The following is a 19,189-nucleotide window of genomic DNA, read 5'->3' as shown; positions in this document are numbered from 1 at the left end:
TTGTGTCCACACCAAAGAAGGGATCAGATTTGGCTGAAAAAAATTTAAAAGCCACATTTTAAACATCCAAAATGGAAAAATAATAAACCCAACAATCCACCTGATTATTCAAAAACATTCACATTCAAGAGCAAGTCACATCACACATTCATTACATTGCAGTTATTTTAAAGTCTGAAAAATCAGTTGCTTAAACCCTGCAGAGAATAAACTGAGAGAAAAGGTTAGAAATTCTGTGCAATTAAAATACAATGCACTTTGGATTCCCAGAGGAATTTGCTGAAAACCTTAGAAAACAAAATTGAGGAGAATCAAGAATTCACCCCCAAATTCAACCATTTAAGAACAAGCCCTTAGATAAAAAGGTTTTTAAGACAATGAGAAACGTAATTTAAAGGAATATTCAAATACAAATTAAGCTCAATCAACAGCATTTGTGGCATGATGTTGATTACCACTAAAATTAATTTTGACTTTCCCTTCTTTCCTTTTAAAAAAGGCAAAGATCAGTGTTACAGTGATGCATTTACTATGAAAGTGAATGAGGACAGTTTTTGGAGGGTTTAAAACAGGGGTGGAGAACCTTTTTCCCATTAAGAGCCATTCGAGTATTTACGAAATTATTTTTATATTTATACAACTGCTAGCAATTTGTATGTAACCCAGAATATTCCTTTAAGTGTGACCAAACTTTTGACTGGCAATCTAAATGGCTCTATTCCCATAGTACCTTAGTAGCGTCTATATGGTCCTGCAGAGAATCGATGAACAGGTCTCCCACAGGCTCCCAGGCATCCCTCACTCCCTCCGCCTGCTCCAGAGCCAAAGTCAACTCCTCCATGGCGGTCTGGATCTGCAGCAGCCTCTCAAGGGTTCGCTCCACATGCCGGTGTCGGTCCACGCAGCGTGCCGTCAGTTTCTCCCACAGGTCACTAGCCACATTGGCTTGCTTCCACACAGAGCGACTTACATTCAACATTCGCCTCCGAGGTGAAACCTCTGTAATGAAGATAAAGGGTTAAAAGAAGAAGAGAGGAGAGCTGTGAGCCAACAGTAAAAAACAATGGCTCTGATCCATAATTCATTTCTCCATATGACATAGATACACTCATGATGACATGTAGATGCTGAATTGGGTTGATGGTTTATAAGAGAAGAGACGGTTTCTCATCAGACAGTGTACTATTTCTGCACCTGTACTAGTTTAACACATCAAAGTCAACATGGGCTTGTTGAACATTAAATCAAAACCCTGGGCATTAATAGGGAGTTGCTAATATAAAGGCTTCCACTCTTCTGGCAAGGCTGTACACTAGATGTTGGAACATGGCTGTAGGGATTTCTCACATTCAGACACAAAAGCAACACTGATCCAATAGTCGTCATTCCAATTCATCCTAAAGCTGTTCAGTGGAGTTCAGGTCTGGGCTTTGTGTAGGCTAGTCAAGTTCTTCTATAGCAGACTCAGTAAACCATTTTACTGGTGGTATTCTATGACAGTGCCATACTGAATGTCAATGACCTCTTTCCCATTCTACTGAAAATGGAGATTGATTTTATGCAACTGTTATTAATAGGTGTGGCTGAAATAGCCAAACCTGTTAAAAGGAAGGGGGTGTCCACATTCTTTGGTCATGTAGTGTATCTAATATGTTCATGCATTAGGGAACAGACCTTTGCCATCAGGCAATGTCTCCTCGGGCTCCTGGAAAGGATGTTGTGCCAGGAAGGTCTGAGCAGACTCCAACACTGAGTAGATGTATGGCCCTCTGGATTTGACATCCTCCATGAAAGCCTGCACAGGATTCACACTCATCACTTTTAAGAATATTCTAAATAAATTAAAATTTACCTAATTAAACTGCAAACACTTTTTTATTTTTCTAGGCACCAATAGAATCCAATTTGGCTATTTCTAATGCAGTGATGTGCAGCTCAAACCAGGCAGGAGCTACTCATGTATCTATCATGGGGTAAATTCCCTACTCCCAGCACCACTTTCAGTCTTTCCACTAATCCCTAATAGTTACTGAGGCAACAACTTTATTCATTCATCCTGCCATTTGAAATCTCAGGGTAATGTTACCCCCTCCTCTAAAGTCATTTATTTGGATGATCTAACAGTTCAAGCCTCTTACAGCATGAAGAGATTTCTGCTATTTTATCTTCTACTATATATTAACCACAGGAATTACCCCATGCTATGTTGCATGCCAGTTACAGATGCTCAGCCCCCAATATGGCAGCACAGCCACATCTCAAATCACCCCGGTACCATTTAGCATGTCCTCAAAACCCCCACCCACCTATCACAAATTGAATTAGCAACTCTTAACTGAAATAAAACACAACTGACATAAAAAATGAACTGACTCTTTTCAAATTTCCAGGTTTGGAATGCGGAAGTGAACTATAATGAGGTAACCATCCACAGAGGTAAAGTTGTGCTCAAAAGTTTGCATACCCTGGCAGAAATGTTTACATTTTGGCAATGATTTTGAAAATATGACTCATCGTGCAAAAAAACTGTCTTTTATTTAAGGATAGTGATCATATGAAGCCATTTATTACCACATAGTTGTTTGGCTCCTTTTTAAATCATAATGATAACAGAAATCACCCAAATGGCCCTGATCAAAAGTTTACATACCCTTGAATGTTTGGTCTTGTTACAGACACACAAGGTGACACACATACTGTAGGTTTAAATGGCAATTAAAGGTTAATTTCCCACACCTGTGGCTTTTAAAATTGCAATTAGTGTCTGTGTATAAATAGTCAATGAGTTTGTTAGCTCTCATGTGGATGCACTGAGCAGGCTAGATATTGAGCCAAGGGGAGCAGAAAAGAACTGTCAAAAGACATGCCTAACAAGGTAATGGAACTTTATAAAGATGGAAAATGCCAGTCAGTACTGTTCAATCACTTATTAAGAAGTGGAAAATTCGGGGATCTCTTGTTACCAAGCCAAGGTCAGGTAGACCAAGAAAGATTTCAGCCACAACTGCCAGAAGAATTGTTCGGGATACAAAGAAAAACCCACAGGTAACCTCAGGAGAAATACAGGCTGCACTGGAAAAAGACGGTGTGGTTGTTTCAAGGAGCACAACACGACGATACTTGAACAAAAATGAGCTGCATGGTCGAGTTGCCAGAAAGAAGCCTTTACTGCACCAATGCTACAAAGAAGCCCGGTTATAATATGCCCGACAACACCTTGACACGCCTCACAGCTTCTGGCATACTGTAATTTGGAGTGACGAGACCAAAATAGAGCGTTATGGACACAACCATAAGCGCTATGTTTGGAGAGGGGTCAACAAGGCCTATAGTGAAAAGAATACCATCCCCACTGTGAAGAATGGTGGTGGCTCACTGATAATTTTGGGGGTGTGTGAGCTCTAAAGGCACAGGGAATCTTGTGAAAATTGATGGCAAGATGAATGGAGCATGTTATCAGAAAATACTGGCAGACAATTTGCATTCTTCTGCATGAAAGCTGCACATGGGACGCTCTTGGACTTTCCAGCACGACAATGACCCAAAGCACAAATCCAAGTTGACCCTCCAGTGGTTACAGCAGAAAAAGGTGAAGGTTCTGGAGTGGCCATCACAGTCTCCTGACCTTAATATCATCAAGCCACTCTGGGGAGATCTCAAACATGCGGTTCATGCAAGACGACCAAAGACTTTGCATGACCTGGAGGCATTTTGCCAAGATGAATGGGCAGCAATACCACCTGCAAGAATTTGGGGCCTCATAGACAACTATTACAAAAGACTGCACGCTGTCATTGATGCTAAAGGGGGCAATACACAGTATTAAGAACTAAGGGTCTGCAGACTTTTGAACAGGGGTCATTTCATTTTTTTTCTTTGTTGCCATGTTTTGTTTTATGATTGTGCCATACTGTTATAACCTACAGTTGAATATGAATCCCATAAGAAATAAAATAAATGTGTTTTGTCTGCTCACTCGTTTTCTTTAAAAATGGTACATATATTAGCAATTCTCCAAGTGTATGCAAACTTTTGAGCACAACTGTACATGGAAAACATAGCAGATATTATTTTTGCATACCCATTTGCTCCAGCAGCAAACAAAAAATACACTATAACATTTCTGTGATTTTTCAAAAGAGTAAAAAATGGAGGGAGATGCATTATGGCAGTCAGATGAGAGAAAGTTGACATATTTACTATCACACACAAAGTGTAATGTTGAAAATATACATTAAACAAATATGCATCATTCTGTGAAAAGGTTTAATGCAGGCTGCTAGAAATTAGGTCTCTTGGTGGGTTTCCGTAGAAAGCACGCCCCCTTGCCCATGACAAGCCTGGAATGTTTTCATTTCACTCAATGTAAAACATTTATAGTAGCTAAACTTCATACTCAAGAGATCTGCCTTTTCTGAGTGAACTAAAATAAAGACATAAGATTGAATATGTATCAATTGTACATTTGTAGAGAAAGCTGCATGAAATGTTTATGTTTCGGTCTTGTGATGTCTCTATTTCCCAAACTAAGTACTCAAGCATATTGGTGATATCCACTTATTGTTCAAAGTCTAAGAGCAAACCACTATAACTTTAACCTAGAGCAGTGTCACAACGAGCTTCAAAGCTTTCATGTCAAAAACCAGCCAGGTATCAAAACACAGGGGAAGAAATCAACTTACTGTATGATCAATAATTCAAATTTCTTAAAACACTGTTTTTCTCTGCAGAGCAGCATACACGATTTCGCTCTCTGCTTTGTCAGAAAAGTTTTAGGGAAATGTGGGACATTGGGAATACCAACATCTTAGATTTTAAAGGTGAATTGGAGGAAAAGAGGACAATATGCGACTGATAGGGCGGTTGCGTTGGGAGCACAGAGGGAGTGAATGGATGAATATGTGAGATCCAAGAAAGAGACAGTGAGATATCGGATTGTTAATTGGGAGGATCATTTCACAGTGTGTCGATCTAGAAGGAGGATCTCACTATGGCTCTCTTTTTTCTCTCTTTTTCAACCCTCTTTCTCCCTCTCTCTTCAGCTGACAGCACTGAAAATTGTTACTAAGATGGAAACAGCATTCTGCAGTAGTACAGTAGAGGACCAATTACAAGGTGTGAGTTTAGCTAGGAGTGTGTTTGTGTATCGGGGGAAAGAATGTGTTTGAATCCAGAACATAATGTGTAAGCACAACAGAGTGTTAAATATTAATCTGAGGAAAATTTTGTGAACATAAAAGGAGTCGCATCTTAAACCATGTATTGTACATGTATGCATCTGCTAACACCACTATTGTCTTTGTACTATTTTTGTTGATCTTACAGGCCGCATTGTGCATTTTCAACAGAGGGGGATTTAGATTTCCAATTAGCATGTTCCATTCAAGTCTCATTTTGCATCTTGACAACAGGTTCAGAGGTTTTGTATAAGTCTACAGGTGAGTGGGCTCAAACCTTTAATGTCATTCTGTCTGAACTCCTGCTGCCATGTTGCAGTCTTAAAGGAATAGTTCACCCAAAAATTATAATTCTTTCATCATTCACTTACCCTTGTGCCATCTCAAACTCTAATGACTTTCTTCTGCGGAACACAAACAAATATTTTTTTGATTGAGATATGATTTGTTTATATCCATACAATGCAAGACAATGGGTTCCAACACTTTCTAGCTCTAAAAAGCCTAACCCAAAACCGACCGAAAATTATAATGTTTTTGGTGAACTTTCCCTTTAAGCATCAAAAAGAAAAAGAAAAAGAAAAAGAAAAGCTATGCTAATGTGAGGAGAGACAGCATAAGTGAGTGTTTGCATGTATGTGTGTGTGTTAAGCAAACCTGGTGGAACTCCTGCTGGTGCTGCACTGCTCCGAAATCACCACCGATGGGCAGCTGCTCAGACAACTCCTCATCTTTTGCTGTCAGCCATTCAATGATGTCCTGCAGGGACAGCTGGAGCTTCCCGCTGTTGTCTGAAAAGGCTTCCAGCCGTACCCTGCCAACACAGCAAACGACAGCCCCCAACAGGGCAGGAACATACGGTTAAAGACAGCATGCCCCTGAGATCACAGTTCTGAAGAACACTCCACATGAGCTTATAGTTACCCTGCCACCAAAAATGCATTTTTGATATATCAGGACATCAGGAATCGGGACATGGCAGAGGCTGGATTCAAACATATGACCATCATGGCTCTATGTGCACCACAGTTTACAGGGGCTCTAGGTTTGGCGGATTAACTTGGGCTGATGACTTAATTACACTATTATGTAGGCAAAAACCATCTTTCTTCATTGATGGCCATTTAAAAAAGTAACCCTGTATAGTAATTATATATAATTTTTTGCAAGCATTCCCTGCTGAAAAAAATAAATAAATAAATTTAGAAGGGTTTTGGACACTTTTTAGCTAGTCAGGACTGCATGTCCCAAAAGCATTGCCAGCTTAAGTTGATCGTAGACACCACTGGTGCTAATGGTTTCTACGATCTACTTAGGCTTACAATGCTTTTGGGAAATGTAGCCCTGGCTAGGAGACCAGCTTCCTTGCTAAACCAGCTGAACACCAGTTTTCCTAGACTTAGCGACCAGCTTAAACAAGTTTATACCAGCCAACCAGCTTAGTCTGTTTTTAACCATTTTTTTTTTTTAGCAATTATTTCAATATATTATTGATGCTTTACCATTGCCAGATTTTTGGGAGGGCTCTTAAAAAATTAAAATTTACTTTTCACAGATTGGATTTTTCCCTATCTGATGCAACAGCAGGCTAGTTGCTAGTATAAGACAGCTTGGGACCATGTGTGTTCTTGTGATGCCATCAGCCAATCAACATTGTCAGGATGGGTTCTATTTTAAGAGCATTAGCGCTAAGTGCAGCGCTATGCCATAAGTCATAAGAGCAAAGTCAGTGGGCATTGCAATGAAGTTTTAGTATTTTTGTGCAGGCATGCGCTAAGTCTACATGCATGTGGGTTTGGTGAAATTGGGCATGCAACGCACTAATGGGCTTGGTCAAATGCAGTTTAATTTGGAGGTTCTTCTCCGGTTGTTGCACCCTCTGCGTTATATTATAGCCTATAGTCCATTCCCTGTTAAGCACCAGCAATATAAACAAAGACAGCACATTCATAAGAAGTTAGTAGTATAAATGGACTGTATGCAATAAATTAGAATAATAGAAATATGGACACACTCCTTTTATTTGCTTAGAAAATATTTTGATTCTAAAAATATTTGATTCTCGTCAGGATTTGAAAGTAAGCTTCATAAATGATAATGTAATTATTATTAATAATTTTCATCTACTGACAAACAAATCATAGCTAGTATTAATAGTGATTGTACTGGCATGCAGTTCACTTCTACCAGTTGATTTTGATTTTGAACAATTAAATTCATTTATTCAAATGCGAAAAAAATTCAAACAAAATTAAAACGCAGGTCTTTTGACAGTTCTTTTCTGCTCCCCTTGGCTCAATATCTAGCCTGCTCAGTGCATCCACGTGAGAGCTAACAAACTCATTGACTATTTATACACAGACACTAATTGCAATTTAAAAAGCCACAGAAGTGGGAAATTAACCTTTAATTGCCATTTAAACCTGTGTGTGTCACCTTGTGTGTCTGTAACAAGGCCAAACATTCAAGGGTATGTAAACTTTTGATCAGGGCCATTTGGGTGATTTCTGTTATCATTATGATTTAAAAAGGAGCCAAACAACTATGTGATAATAAATGGCTTCATATGATCACTATCCTTAAATAAAAGACATTGCATGATCAGTCATATTCTCAAAATCAATGCCAAAATTTCAAATTAAACTTCAAACAAAACAAAAATATAATCAAATAACTAAGTAGTAAAAAAAAAAAAAAAACATTTTACCCTCTCCAACTTTTTTCACTGGCCCCTTTTGCAGTGACTTAAAAATCACTATATGACAACAGGTGAAAAAATACCAATATAAATGATATCATAAATACAACTGTAAATATAAACATAATAATTTAAAATAAACCATGACCTATAGATAGTTTAACACAAATCAAAACAAAGAAAAGATGACATAATGCAGGTCATGTACTTCCAGGCGGGACTGCCATTGAGCTGAATAGGAATGCTAATGGATAGCTCTCTCCAGATATTATAGACCTCTTTGATGGCTTCAACCTGCCACCAGTTCTAACCCAGGCATGCCAAGAGAAGAGTAAAACATAGCAAAGACCATAACACAAAACATACATAACATGATGTCCCCACATGTAATTAAACAGGAAAGTGCGTCTCAACTCATTGCCCTGCATTTGTATATAGAGTAACTCATGGGACAAAACCCTATCTGTTTGCAGGAATCACATTTTCACAAGGTGATAAATAAAATATAAAGTGAGTCATTTAGCCATCTGCCCACATGGGCTGCAAATGTTTTGGAGTCAGGTCGGTTCTGTCCGCATCCCAGCTGAGGCTGCGCAGAGAGGGAGGATTATGAAAGAAGAACTTGGTGTTTCAATTACCCCTAGCATCCCAGCATGCAGCAGATAGTCACAACTGTATTATTCTCTGCCAGCCACACTACAGCATTGTCAAAACCCAGGGAATGAGAGGGTAAAACAGTGCAACAGTATCCAGACACAATTATCTTATTTACTCAATTACAAATTCTTCAGTGAAATGTTCATTTTAAGGCACTGATCTTCAAAATGCATTATTTTATGGTGACATTGTTTTCTGCAAATATACACTGGCGGCCAAATGTTTGGAATAATGAACAGATTTAGCTCTTATGGAAAGAAATTGGTACTTTTATTCACCAAAGTGGCATTCAGCTGATCACAATGTATAGTCAGGACATTAATAATGTGAAAAATTATTATTACAATTTGAAAAAAAATTCAGAGATTCTTAAACTACTTCAAAGAGTTCTCATCAAAAAAACCATGTCCACATGTAGCAATGACAGCTTTGCTGATCCTTGGCATTCTAGCTGTTAGTTTGTCCAGATACTCAGGTGACATTTCACCCCACTCTTCCTGTAGCACTTGCCATAGATGTGGCTGTATTGTCGGGCACTTCTAACGCATCTTACAGTCTAGCTGATCCCACAAAATCTCAATGGGTTTAAGATCCATAACACTCTTTTCCAATTATCTGTTGTCCAACGTCTGTGATTCTTTGCCAAATCTAACCTTTTCTTTTTGTTTTTCTGTTTCAAAAGTGGCTTTTTCTTTGCAATTCTTTCCATAAGGCCTGCACCCCTGAGTCTTCTCTTTACTGTTGTACATGAAACTGGTGTTGAGCAGGTTGAATTCAATGAAGCTGTCAGCTGAGGACATGTGAGGCATCTATTTCTCAAACTAGAGACTCTGATGTACTTATCCTCTTGTTTAGTTGTACATCTGGCCTTCCACATCTCTTTCTGTCCTTGTTAGAGCCAGTTGTCCTTTGTCTTTGAAGACTGTAGTGTACACCTTTGTATGAAATCTTCAGTTTTTTTGGCAATTTCAAGCATTATATAGCATTCATTCCTCAAAACAATTATTGAATGACGAGTTCCTAGAGAAAGCTGTTTCTTATTTGCCATTTTTGACCTAATATTGACCTTAAGACATGCCAGTTTATTGTATACTGTGGCAACTCAAAAACAAACACAAAGACAATGTTAAGCTTTATTTAATGAACCAAATATCTTCCAGCCGTATTTGATATAATGGCAAGCGATGTTCTAGTACCAAATTAACAATTTAGCATGATTACTCAAGGATAAGTGCTGGAGTGATGGCTGCTGGAAATGGGGCCTGTCTAGATTTTTTCAAATAGTGATGGTACTGTTTTTTACATCAGTACTGTCCTGAGTCTGACTATACTTTGTGATCAGTTGAATGCCACTTTGGTAAATTAAAGTACCAATTTCCATCCGAAACAGCAAAATCTGTACATTATTCCAAACATTTGGCCGCCAGTTTATATACAGTATATATTCTTATATATATATATATATATATATATACATGCAAAAGCATGGTGCTGTTCAACATACTAACTGCGGTAATAAACCTCAGTACTCAATGGGGCGATTGAGTTAACTATATAAGTTTGAGCCATAAAACAAGATGTGTTGTTATTCAGGTAAGTTGCTATGAATATATTGACTTTAATTTACTTGCTCAGCAATATTCTCTTCAAACTGTTGCTCTGCCATGACAGTAGTTCACTTGAAAGAGAAAACTCACCATAGTGTCATTAGTATATACACACTAATGGTCTCTATAACACCCCTTGTGGCAATGTTGACAATGCAACTCGCACATGTATTGTATAATGAATTGTGAGCATACACATTTCGAAACGCAATGGCGCACAAAATCAAAGAAAAGCATTTACGCAAGTATGTTTCAGGCTTACTGCAGCATTGACCTCTTTAAGTCATTGGAAAAGTATTTACCACTTTTTGAACACTGTTCAGGTTCTTCTTCATTCTTCTTGGCAGATTTGCTTTAGGTCTTTTAAGTTAGTCTAATGACCCATATGCACCACAATTTGACAAGGCAGTTGTAGGCCATTGTAGGGTTGTTCTTGTGCCACTTTTTTTAATTTATTTTTTTGCAATCATGAAATACAAGAAATACTATAGTTTTTCCCTCTTGCAGTATTTGCAGCATCCAGTCTTCCTTCTATTTTAACAAGATGTCCAATCCCTGCTGGTAAAAAGCAGTGTCACAGCATGATGCTACCACCATCACCATCACTGTATGTACTGTGCTGTTTGAGGTGTGGGCACTGTTACATTTGCAGCACACACATCTTTTAAAATTTTGAATAAAAAGCCCTATTTCAGGCTAATCTGACCACAACATCTTTTCTCACATCACGACTAGTATGTCACTATGTTTTTTTGTGAACTCCATAGTGATTTAGCATGATTCTTATTGGGTTATGGCTTCTTGTGTGTCACCTTGCCAAACAGGTCAGTGTTGTTGATATGCTGACTGATCAATCCATTCTCAGCTTACCAAATAAAAAAATTGGGATGGTGCAGACTATTGCATTGTATAAAAAAGAACTGAGCAAACTTAAAAATTCATGGCAACATGAAGCAGTAAGATTTTTGAGTTCTCTCAAAGACTCTCTTAATAATTGTCCTCAGTAACATTGCTTTGTTTAGTCAATGTTAATTTGTTTGTTCACTAAATGCAAACATTCTTGTTGAGAGAACTACTAATCAGTAATTCAGCCAACAATCATTTTGCAATATGATAACTTTCATTTTGTCACTATTTTCAATTATATTTGAAGTTAACTGCAATCTCTCCCTCTGAAGAGAGGTATGTCTTGCAAGGCAATATGTACAGTTGTTTGACAGACACAAACCAGACCTCAACTCTTAACACACAAATCTCAGTAACAGTGACAATCAACAAACCTCATTAAGTTAAAAGATGAACTCCTAACATCAACACACACTAACTAACAGTGGCAACAAAAAAAACAACAATAACAGCATAAATAAAATCTGTAAACAGCAAAAATAAGCCTATAACACTAACAGCATAATTTTTTTCATTTTGCAATGCATGCTAGGAACTCGCAAATCAGCAACATTGTTCAATATGTTGTTTGTTCAGGAGACATTGTTAGGCTAGTTGGGACAACATTTAAGCGAATATTGTTGGTCTAACATGTTTTTATATAGATGCAAAGTGATTCACATTTTGAGTTTCTGTGACTCAAAACCCCCCATAAGCTGGATAAACTGTAATTTCTTTACAGTGTGGTTAAAGATCTGGGTATATTACCAAACTCTGCAATCCTTAAGCTGTGACCAATGTTCCTTTGAAAAAAGCACTAAGCCCCAGCACTCTCATGATAATTCATTTGAGATGGTGAAATCGTAAGATATCGTACAACTTGGCTCTTTTCTTTCTGCTGTGGCACACAAAATTTATTTTTCTGTTTAAATAATGGTTTGTTTTTGGTTTGGGTAAGGGGTCAAACTTTATGGTTATGTTTAGGTTAAGGTTTGGGTTAAGGGTTAAACTTTGGAATAATTGAAAGAATGCTCATCCAAAACCCAGATGATTCTCTTTCTTCTATCCATTACTGTAATTCACTTAATAGTCTCCTAATTGACAAAAAAAATAAGTAATTACTGTTGGCTTTTCTGATTCTTCTCTCACAAGTCTCCTTCTGGTTCATGCAGATTGTTTTGAGAGATGACCTTTTTCAGTCTGTCTAGGTGGTTTAATGTAGCTTCCACTAACTGATAATTGGACCAATAGTGCCCACTGGGACATCTGAACACTAATGTGCTTGTTATTTTAATAATTTGTAAGTAGAGGCCAATTGTCAGGCAACTGAGTCCTCGTTAGCACAAATGTGTTGCATCTTTTTAAATTTAGATATTCTGCAACACAGGGAGTGAATATTTAATCAGGACAGCATTTTTCTTTTTTTTTTTCTTTAAGGGCATAAAACAATGTCACATAAAAAAATAAATAATAATAATCTGTAGTTTTAGAGCTTTCAAATAAAACAGCACACAGAAAATGCAATGTGTGATTTATACACATCACATTCTCAGTAAACTGAAAGAGTTGGCTGTTATACATTGTGTAATTAAAAAGAGAGAGGTAAAGGATGTGAGAGAGTGAGATGAAAAGAGAGAACAGCTGAACAGTTGACAACCTTCTGCTGTCTGTGTCTCTATTTTATTGAAGAGGGGTGGTCACCGTGCTATCTATAATGATGTGTTATTAGACTCAATAAAGGCAGCCAGGCAGCAGACATTTCATTAGCATGCCTGTGTGTTCTATAGTTTCCTGAAGGCTCCTTCATTATACAGACACAAATGCAAACAGGCACACACACCTCCTCCATCAGTGCGTAGTGGATAAATGAACGCACATACAAACATAAAAAAGGGATCCTGAGGAAAATACTGCTCACCCAGCTGCTACTATCAAAGGGACATATCGCAAGCTGTGGATTCTTGTAGTATTAATGTTGAAGATCATCTGTAGCACCTGTCTGTGTGAGTTTAATGAGTTCAGGCAGAATTTCCGCTCATTTTTGATGGCTCAGCTTACTTAGAAGTGGAACTGAGGGTTCTTGAAAAGGACTTTGTCACATAGCTAGCCTTCAGTTATAAGCACACACTGGTTTTGATCCTCTATCACAGGTATGTGTGCACTTCTGCAAGCATGGCAGAGCAAATAAAACTTTGTTAGTGGTAGTGTGTTACATGTATGTGTGCAAGCATTGGTATAAATAGTCCATTAACATTTCAATAATGTTAATAGGGCTGTTGTTGCTCAAAGCGCCAAGGTCATGGGACCAAAATCCAGTGAACACACTAATAGCATACAGAAGGGCCCAAAACTCGAAGAGCACCTGAAAATATACTTTATTAGGTTTAAGAACTTATGATAAAAAATGAAGAATAAATATGTGGCGGTGGGGGCATGGTCGAGCGTTTGTCCTGAGAGAGTGAAAGTGGTAAGGGTGCACACCTGAGCGCTATAATGTCTAACACCTGTTTCTGATTGCAGTAAGCACTGGGGAGAACAATATAAGGAGAGACCACGCCAGAGACCCAGAAAGAGAGAGCCGAGCTTCTGAGCTGTGTTTGTGTTAATAAGAGTGATATGCTGAAAGCATTTTTGAGTGTACAATAAATTAGCTGTTTGAGTTGAACATACCTGAGTCTCATTTCCTCCCATAAAATGAACTTTGTTACAAAATATTAAAGATACTTTAATTTCCATCAACTGAATCACACAAGTTAGCATACAGGTAATCCATACAACTTGACTGGTTCAATCCATGTCTTCTGAAACTATAACCCTGTTTCCACCTGGCATTAAGATGCGTTTTTGGTGATCGAATCACGTGTGGTCAGTGTCAGTGATGGGCACAAATACATGAAAATGTATTTAAGATAAAAATACAAAATACCTCAGTTTAAATGTATCAAAATAAAATACCAATTACTGTTTGGAAAAAAATGATCAAAATAAAATACAGTATTTTGTATCTTGAAAATACACAAAATACATGTATAACGGGCCATTTGATGAAGTATCACTATTAGGCTGAAATCTATCTGGGCCTATTCTGAAAGCAAAGAACATTTTAGTGTAAAACTGCTTAGAAACTTTTGTTTTCATTTCACCTACCTCTTCAATCAATTAAAGATAATTATAAAGAAACAGGTATAAACTTGCATAGTGCAAAAAGCCAGACAGCAGCCATTTCTATACTTATTTCTGTCCAGGTTACATTGCAGCCTGCTATTACTTGTGGCGAACCCTATAAAATAAATCACGTGTAAAACAGTGCTTTCTATCCAGCAAGGAATAATGCTTTATACTAGCTAGTAAATACACAAGCAGTTGCTAAAACCAACAACCGATTAGCTAGCAAGACAGACTAGCTAGTGTTAATGTCCACTGCTAGTGCTAACGCTATTTTCCCCTTGCCATTGCTCATTTATTCCTTCATGTTAACTGAAGGCAAATCTGAATGATGTTCCATTTTAGCTTGGAGTAATGCTTTGCACACTTTCTAGCTAGTAAATACACAAGCAGTTGCTAACACCAACAACCGATTAGCTAACATGACTGACTAGCTAGCGCTAATATCCTTTGCTATTGCTAACACTATTTCCCCTTGCCATTGCTCTTTTATTCCTTCATGTTAACTGAAGGCAAGTCTGAATGATGTTCCATTCTAGCTTGGAATAATGCTTTACACACTTACTAGCTAATAAATACACAAGCTGTTGCTAACACCAACAACCGATTAGCTAGCATGACTGACTAGCTAGCGCTAATGTCCAGTGCTAGTGCTAACGCTATTTTCCCCTTGCCATTGCTCTTTTATTCCTTCATGTTAACTGAAGGCAAATCTGAATGATGTTCTATTTTAGCTTGCAAGCTAGCGATCTAGCTAACGATAGCTTGTGAACTTGCTAACGATAGTTAGACTAGCTCACTAGCTGGCTACTGACTAGTTTTGATTTCCTCACTGTTGACATGCATTGCATTGGCTGGCGAGAAGTAGCATAGCTACCTTAATATTTTAATGGAAATTAAATAACAGTTGCCAGCAATTATTATGTTTTTTGTAACAAGTAGAATCAACCATCACATTCTCACCCTCACCTAGCTGTGTTCCATTCAATTCGGAGAGTTGGATTTTCCAAATTTCTACTAGGAAAAGTGCAATGGAATGCCACTTTAAGTTGGAATTCCAACTGGGAAACTCGTGCGGAAAGTTTCAACACGTGCCCTTCAAGTGGAGTCGGAAATATCATAATTACAAGTTCCAAGTACATGAATGACCCTGCAAAGTTGTATTAATGAGTGGGAAACTCGGAATTCTAGATGTTACACAAGTTTACGAGTTAGGACGTTGGATGATTATTTTAACTTCTGTAATTTATTTCAATAATATTAATTTGTTATATATGACAGTCAACTAATGACTCACCCTCTACGATTTGTTTTAAGGAAACTAATTAATAATATGTTAGATACCATGCATTAATAAATCATATATGTAGTTTATAAGTGCAGGTTTATTCACTAATGTTATTCACCGGTACAACAGAAAAATAGCTTTAGCGGTCGTTAATTGTGTAACTGTTTAAAGGAATGTTCCAGGTTCAATACAAATTAAGTGCAATCGACAGCATTTGTGGCATAATATTGATTACCACAACAATTTATTTTTTTGACTCGTCCCTCCTTTTCTTTAAAAAAAAAAAAGCAAATATCTGGGTTACAGTGAGGCACATACAATGGAAGTGATGGGGCCAATATTTGAACATTACAATACTCAATGTTTCAAAAGTATTGACACAAAACAAAGGATATGCGTGTAAACATGATTTTAGCGTGAAGAAATCGTTCACTAACCTTTTCTGTAGAAAGTTATAAACAATTTTACAACTTCATTACCATGACCATGTAATGTCAACAAACCCTAAACGACTGTAAAAATGAAAATGTGTAGGGCTTTACTGGTTGTTTAGATCAGTGTTACTATCAGAAATAATTAATAATTATTTCTTTAGTTATTAATTAATATTTAAATTAATTAATTGAATCTAACTCATTAAAACCTCATATGGGGCTCCAGTAAATGTAGTGCGCTACGTTTAGGAGCGGGTTTGGTTATTAGCAATAATTAATAATTATCAAAGACAATTATTAATTATTAAAATCAATAGAACATTGATGAGAATCAATGTTAGCTTTTTTAATCCTTTAAAATCAACAATTATCAAAGATAATCGTTAATTGTTAACATCGATGAAACATTAATTAAAATTAACACTAGCTTATTGATCATTCAAATTCAACAATCATCAAAGATAATTATCGATTATCAAAAATCAATAGAATATTAATAAGGATTAACATTGACGGGGCACCACCCTGGAATCAGGGACTAACAACCAGATAGTAAAACAGTCTCAATATTAGATTGTTTTCTTAGGAAAATCGACATCCGAAGAATATCGATTTTCGGGAAAAAAACAATGAATGAAGGCTTGAATCCGAGCACTGACATCCCGTCAGCATGACACAGGCATATGCAAAACAAACCAAAACACTTCTCTTTGTAATATAAACAAAGTTTATTTATGCAGTAATATCAATTAATAATTAATACAATGCAGTCAATAAACTTCCGACTTACAACTACAAACTAAACAGTGATATGATTAGATATGGAAATCAAAATAATCCTATAACACATGAGGGTGTGTGTGTTTGTGAGGGGTCGCGTGTGTGTGTGTGTGTGTGTGGTTAGTACGAGAGAGAGAAAGAATAAAGTGACGGCCCTAAAGCCGATTTCGCGATCGTGGGAGAGAAAGCAGCTGTTAGTTTATCGCTCAGAGACGTGGTGGATGGCTCGTAAACAGTCCCGCATTCTTTGACTCTTTAATGGATAAATTCAGTTTGCCGGTCTTACCCACGATGGCGAAAATGCACAACAGCCCACTGTGGTTGGACCACAATACAGCAAAACAGATTTGTGATAATTAATACCCTGAGTATTAATAATGAGCGGACATGGCGGTCCGTAAACTGTACAAGCACTATAATATAATATATATACTGTATAACACTATAATATTTTATCTCTGCCCAGACGTAAACCTCTTACTTGAATCGTATGAGGATGTAGAATGTGTGTTCATCCGTCCTTTAACTCCGACCCGGTTCCTTGAGGCTCGGGTGATGAAGGGAGGCCATTTCCTCGCTCTGTCGGTGGGCGTATGGCTGACTGCTTCTCGGCGGGCTGGCGGAGAAATCAGAAATGTCGACTTGATTGAAGATGGAAGAGAAATCTTTAATCTCTTCACTTCTGCAGGCAAACGGATGAAGATGTGGATTGCTCAGAGGTTTCCTTCGGATCCATTAGAGTGTTCGGTTGAACACAGAGTAATCTCAACTCGTCCAGCGAGATGGAGATTATATGGCCACAGTTTCAAGTCGGACGTTACTTCCTTGTGCCACGAGGTTGCACCTGAGAGCAGCGATGAGCTGTGTCTATACACTGCGAACAAAGTTGCTGGAAGCAAATCCCGGAAGCATTTCAGAGGTATTTCTACTCCTGATGATGTCATAGTTGAGGGACGTTCTGTTGTGTGCCTCATCCAATAGGAGTTGAGAGTTCGATCCTTTAGTGAGCAAGGCTTCATGGGATTTGTAGTCTGTTTTGGACTCCCTTTGTTTGATTTTGGCGCGATTTTTATCAGTAAGATTTACGACTTGGTATGTGGGGGTCTGAGTTAGGTTTTACGACTGTGTTAGGCCTGCCTTTGTCTTCTGTCTGAATACATGAGGCCCAACAAATGTAAACAACTTTACAGCTCAAATCATACATGAGTTTTAACAGAAGAATTAATGCAAGTGCTTTTAAAATTATATGCTTCACATTTCTGTGTTTAAACCCTCCAAAAACTGGCCCCAATCACTTCCATTGTACAGTAAGTGCCTCACTGTAACCTTGATTTTTGCTTTTTTTTTTTAAAGAAAAGGAGAGATGAGTCAAAATAAAATTTTGTGGTAATCAACATTATGCCACTGGGCTTAAATTGTATTCAACCCTGGAACATTACTTTAAGTTTGGCTTCTCCTATATTTTGTTTCCCACATGAATGCATGACATGTCATTGTAACGAACTGCCCGACTTGGAGGTACGAGCTGCTTAGGTGCACTTGAAGGCAGCGTCCGATTTCTCCGAGATACAGGTGTGTGACATCACATGTTGGCACCAGGGGTGATATACAAAGTAAGTGATAAACATTAACTTTTATTAAGTAATATCAATAAATGAGTCAAAGTTCCTTCATTACATGATATTAAAGTGTGTTTAACAAATGCCTGCAGAAACACAGGTGTATAAAACATGGTATATTATACACTATAAACGGTTGCTAGGACAGTCTGGTGAGAGTCGAACAGCTGCTAAGCTAACGGGAGCACTGCACTTTTGTTTCCTTACACATCATTTTCCAAGCATCAGGCAATGGAATGCCTTTATGGTTGGAGATCGGCGATATCAAGTAGGAATATCCCACATCCGAGTTGAATGGAACACAGCATGACTCCATATTTCCTTGGAGGAACGCAGAAAATTTGCTCACCTAATGCTAGATGGAATCATTCACTCTGACATCTGCAGTTTGCATGCATAAAAATTGGGGTTGGGGGTTATGCCTGAACTAGTTGATACAGGAAATCAGCAGCCTAATAAAGAGGATGACTGGCACGAAGTATTTGATGTATTTTGAAAATACACAAATACCAAACAAATTGGTATATATTTACAAAATGTAATACAAATTACATTAGATTTTTTTTCAAACACTTCAAAATAGTATTTTGTATTTCAAATATGTATTTCAAATATATGTATCTGAAATACTGCCCATCCCTGGTCAGTGCTAAATACAGATCTAAACGGAGTCTAATCGGATCACAAAAACCGCATTCGTATGTGGTCAAAAACACATCTGAACACATCACATTTGATGTGTAAACGCTAATCCATCCTGTATGCGTCCCGGCAGCAGCAAAGCACCACCCCTCGCCTGTCAGCCAACCGCTGCGCTAAAACAAGAGTTTAAACTTTGTCGGTTATGAGCGGTTTTTAAAGAAAATAACTGTCTGACTG

At 37.7% G+C, this 19,189-nt stretch overlaps 1 protein-coding gene and 1 long non-coding RNA gene across 2 annotated transcripts in view; one reads left to right on the top strand and one right to left on the bottom strand.

The window, feature by feature from the left end:
* LOC127418371 (dystrophin-related protein 2-like) overlaps positions 1–19,189 on the bottom strand; it is a 234,719-nt gene that overhangs the window by 89,130 nt on the left and 126,400 nt on the right. Inside the window, exons 5-7 of the mRNA XM_051658987.1 lie at positions 5,835–5,991; positions 1,675–1,795; positions 731–999 (exon numbers count right to left, since the gene is read on the bottom strand). Coding sequence (XP_051514947.1) covers positions 731–999; positions 1,675–1,795; positions 5,835–5,991 — 547 coding nt within the window. The remainder of the gene's footprint in view (positions 1–730; positions 1,000–1,674; positions 1,796–5,834; positions 5,992–19,189) is intronic.
* Positions 4,845–6,391, top strand: LOC127418375 (uncharacterized). The gene is made up of 3 exons (XR_007893418.1): positions 4,845–5,115; positions 5,326–5,438; positions 5,830–6,391. It is a non-coding gene; the product is annotated as an uncharacterized LOC127418375 (long non-coding RNA).

The sequence above is a fragment of the Myxocyprinus asiaticus genome, chromosome 27, assembly GCF_019703515.2.
Source record: "Myxocyprinus asiaticus isolate MX2 ecotype Aquarium Trade chromosome 27, UBuf_Myxa_2, whole genome shotgun sequence".
Lineage (NCBI taxonomy): Eukaryota > Metazoa > Chordata > Actinopteri > Cypriniformes > Catostomidae > Myxocyprinus > Myxocyprinus asiaticus.
This window is presented reverse-complemented; position numbering and strand designations above follow the sequence as displayed.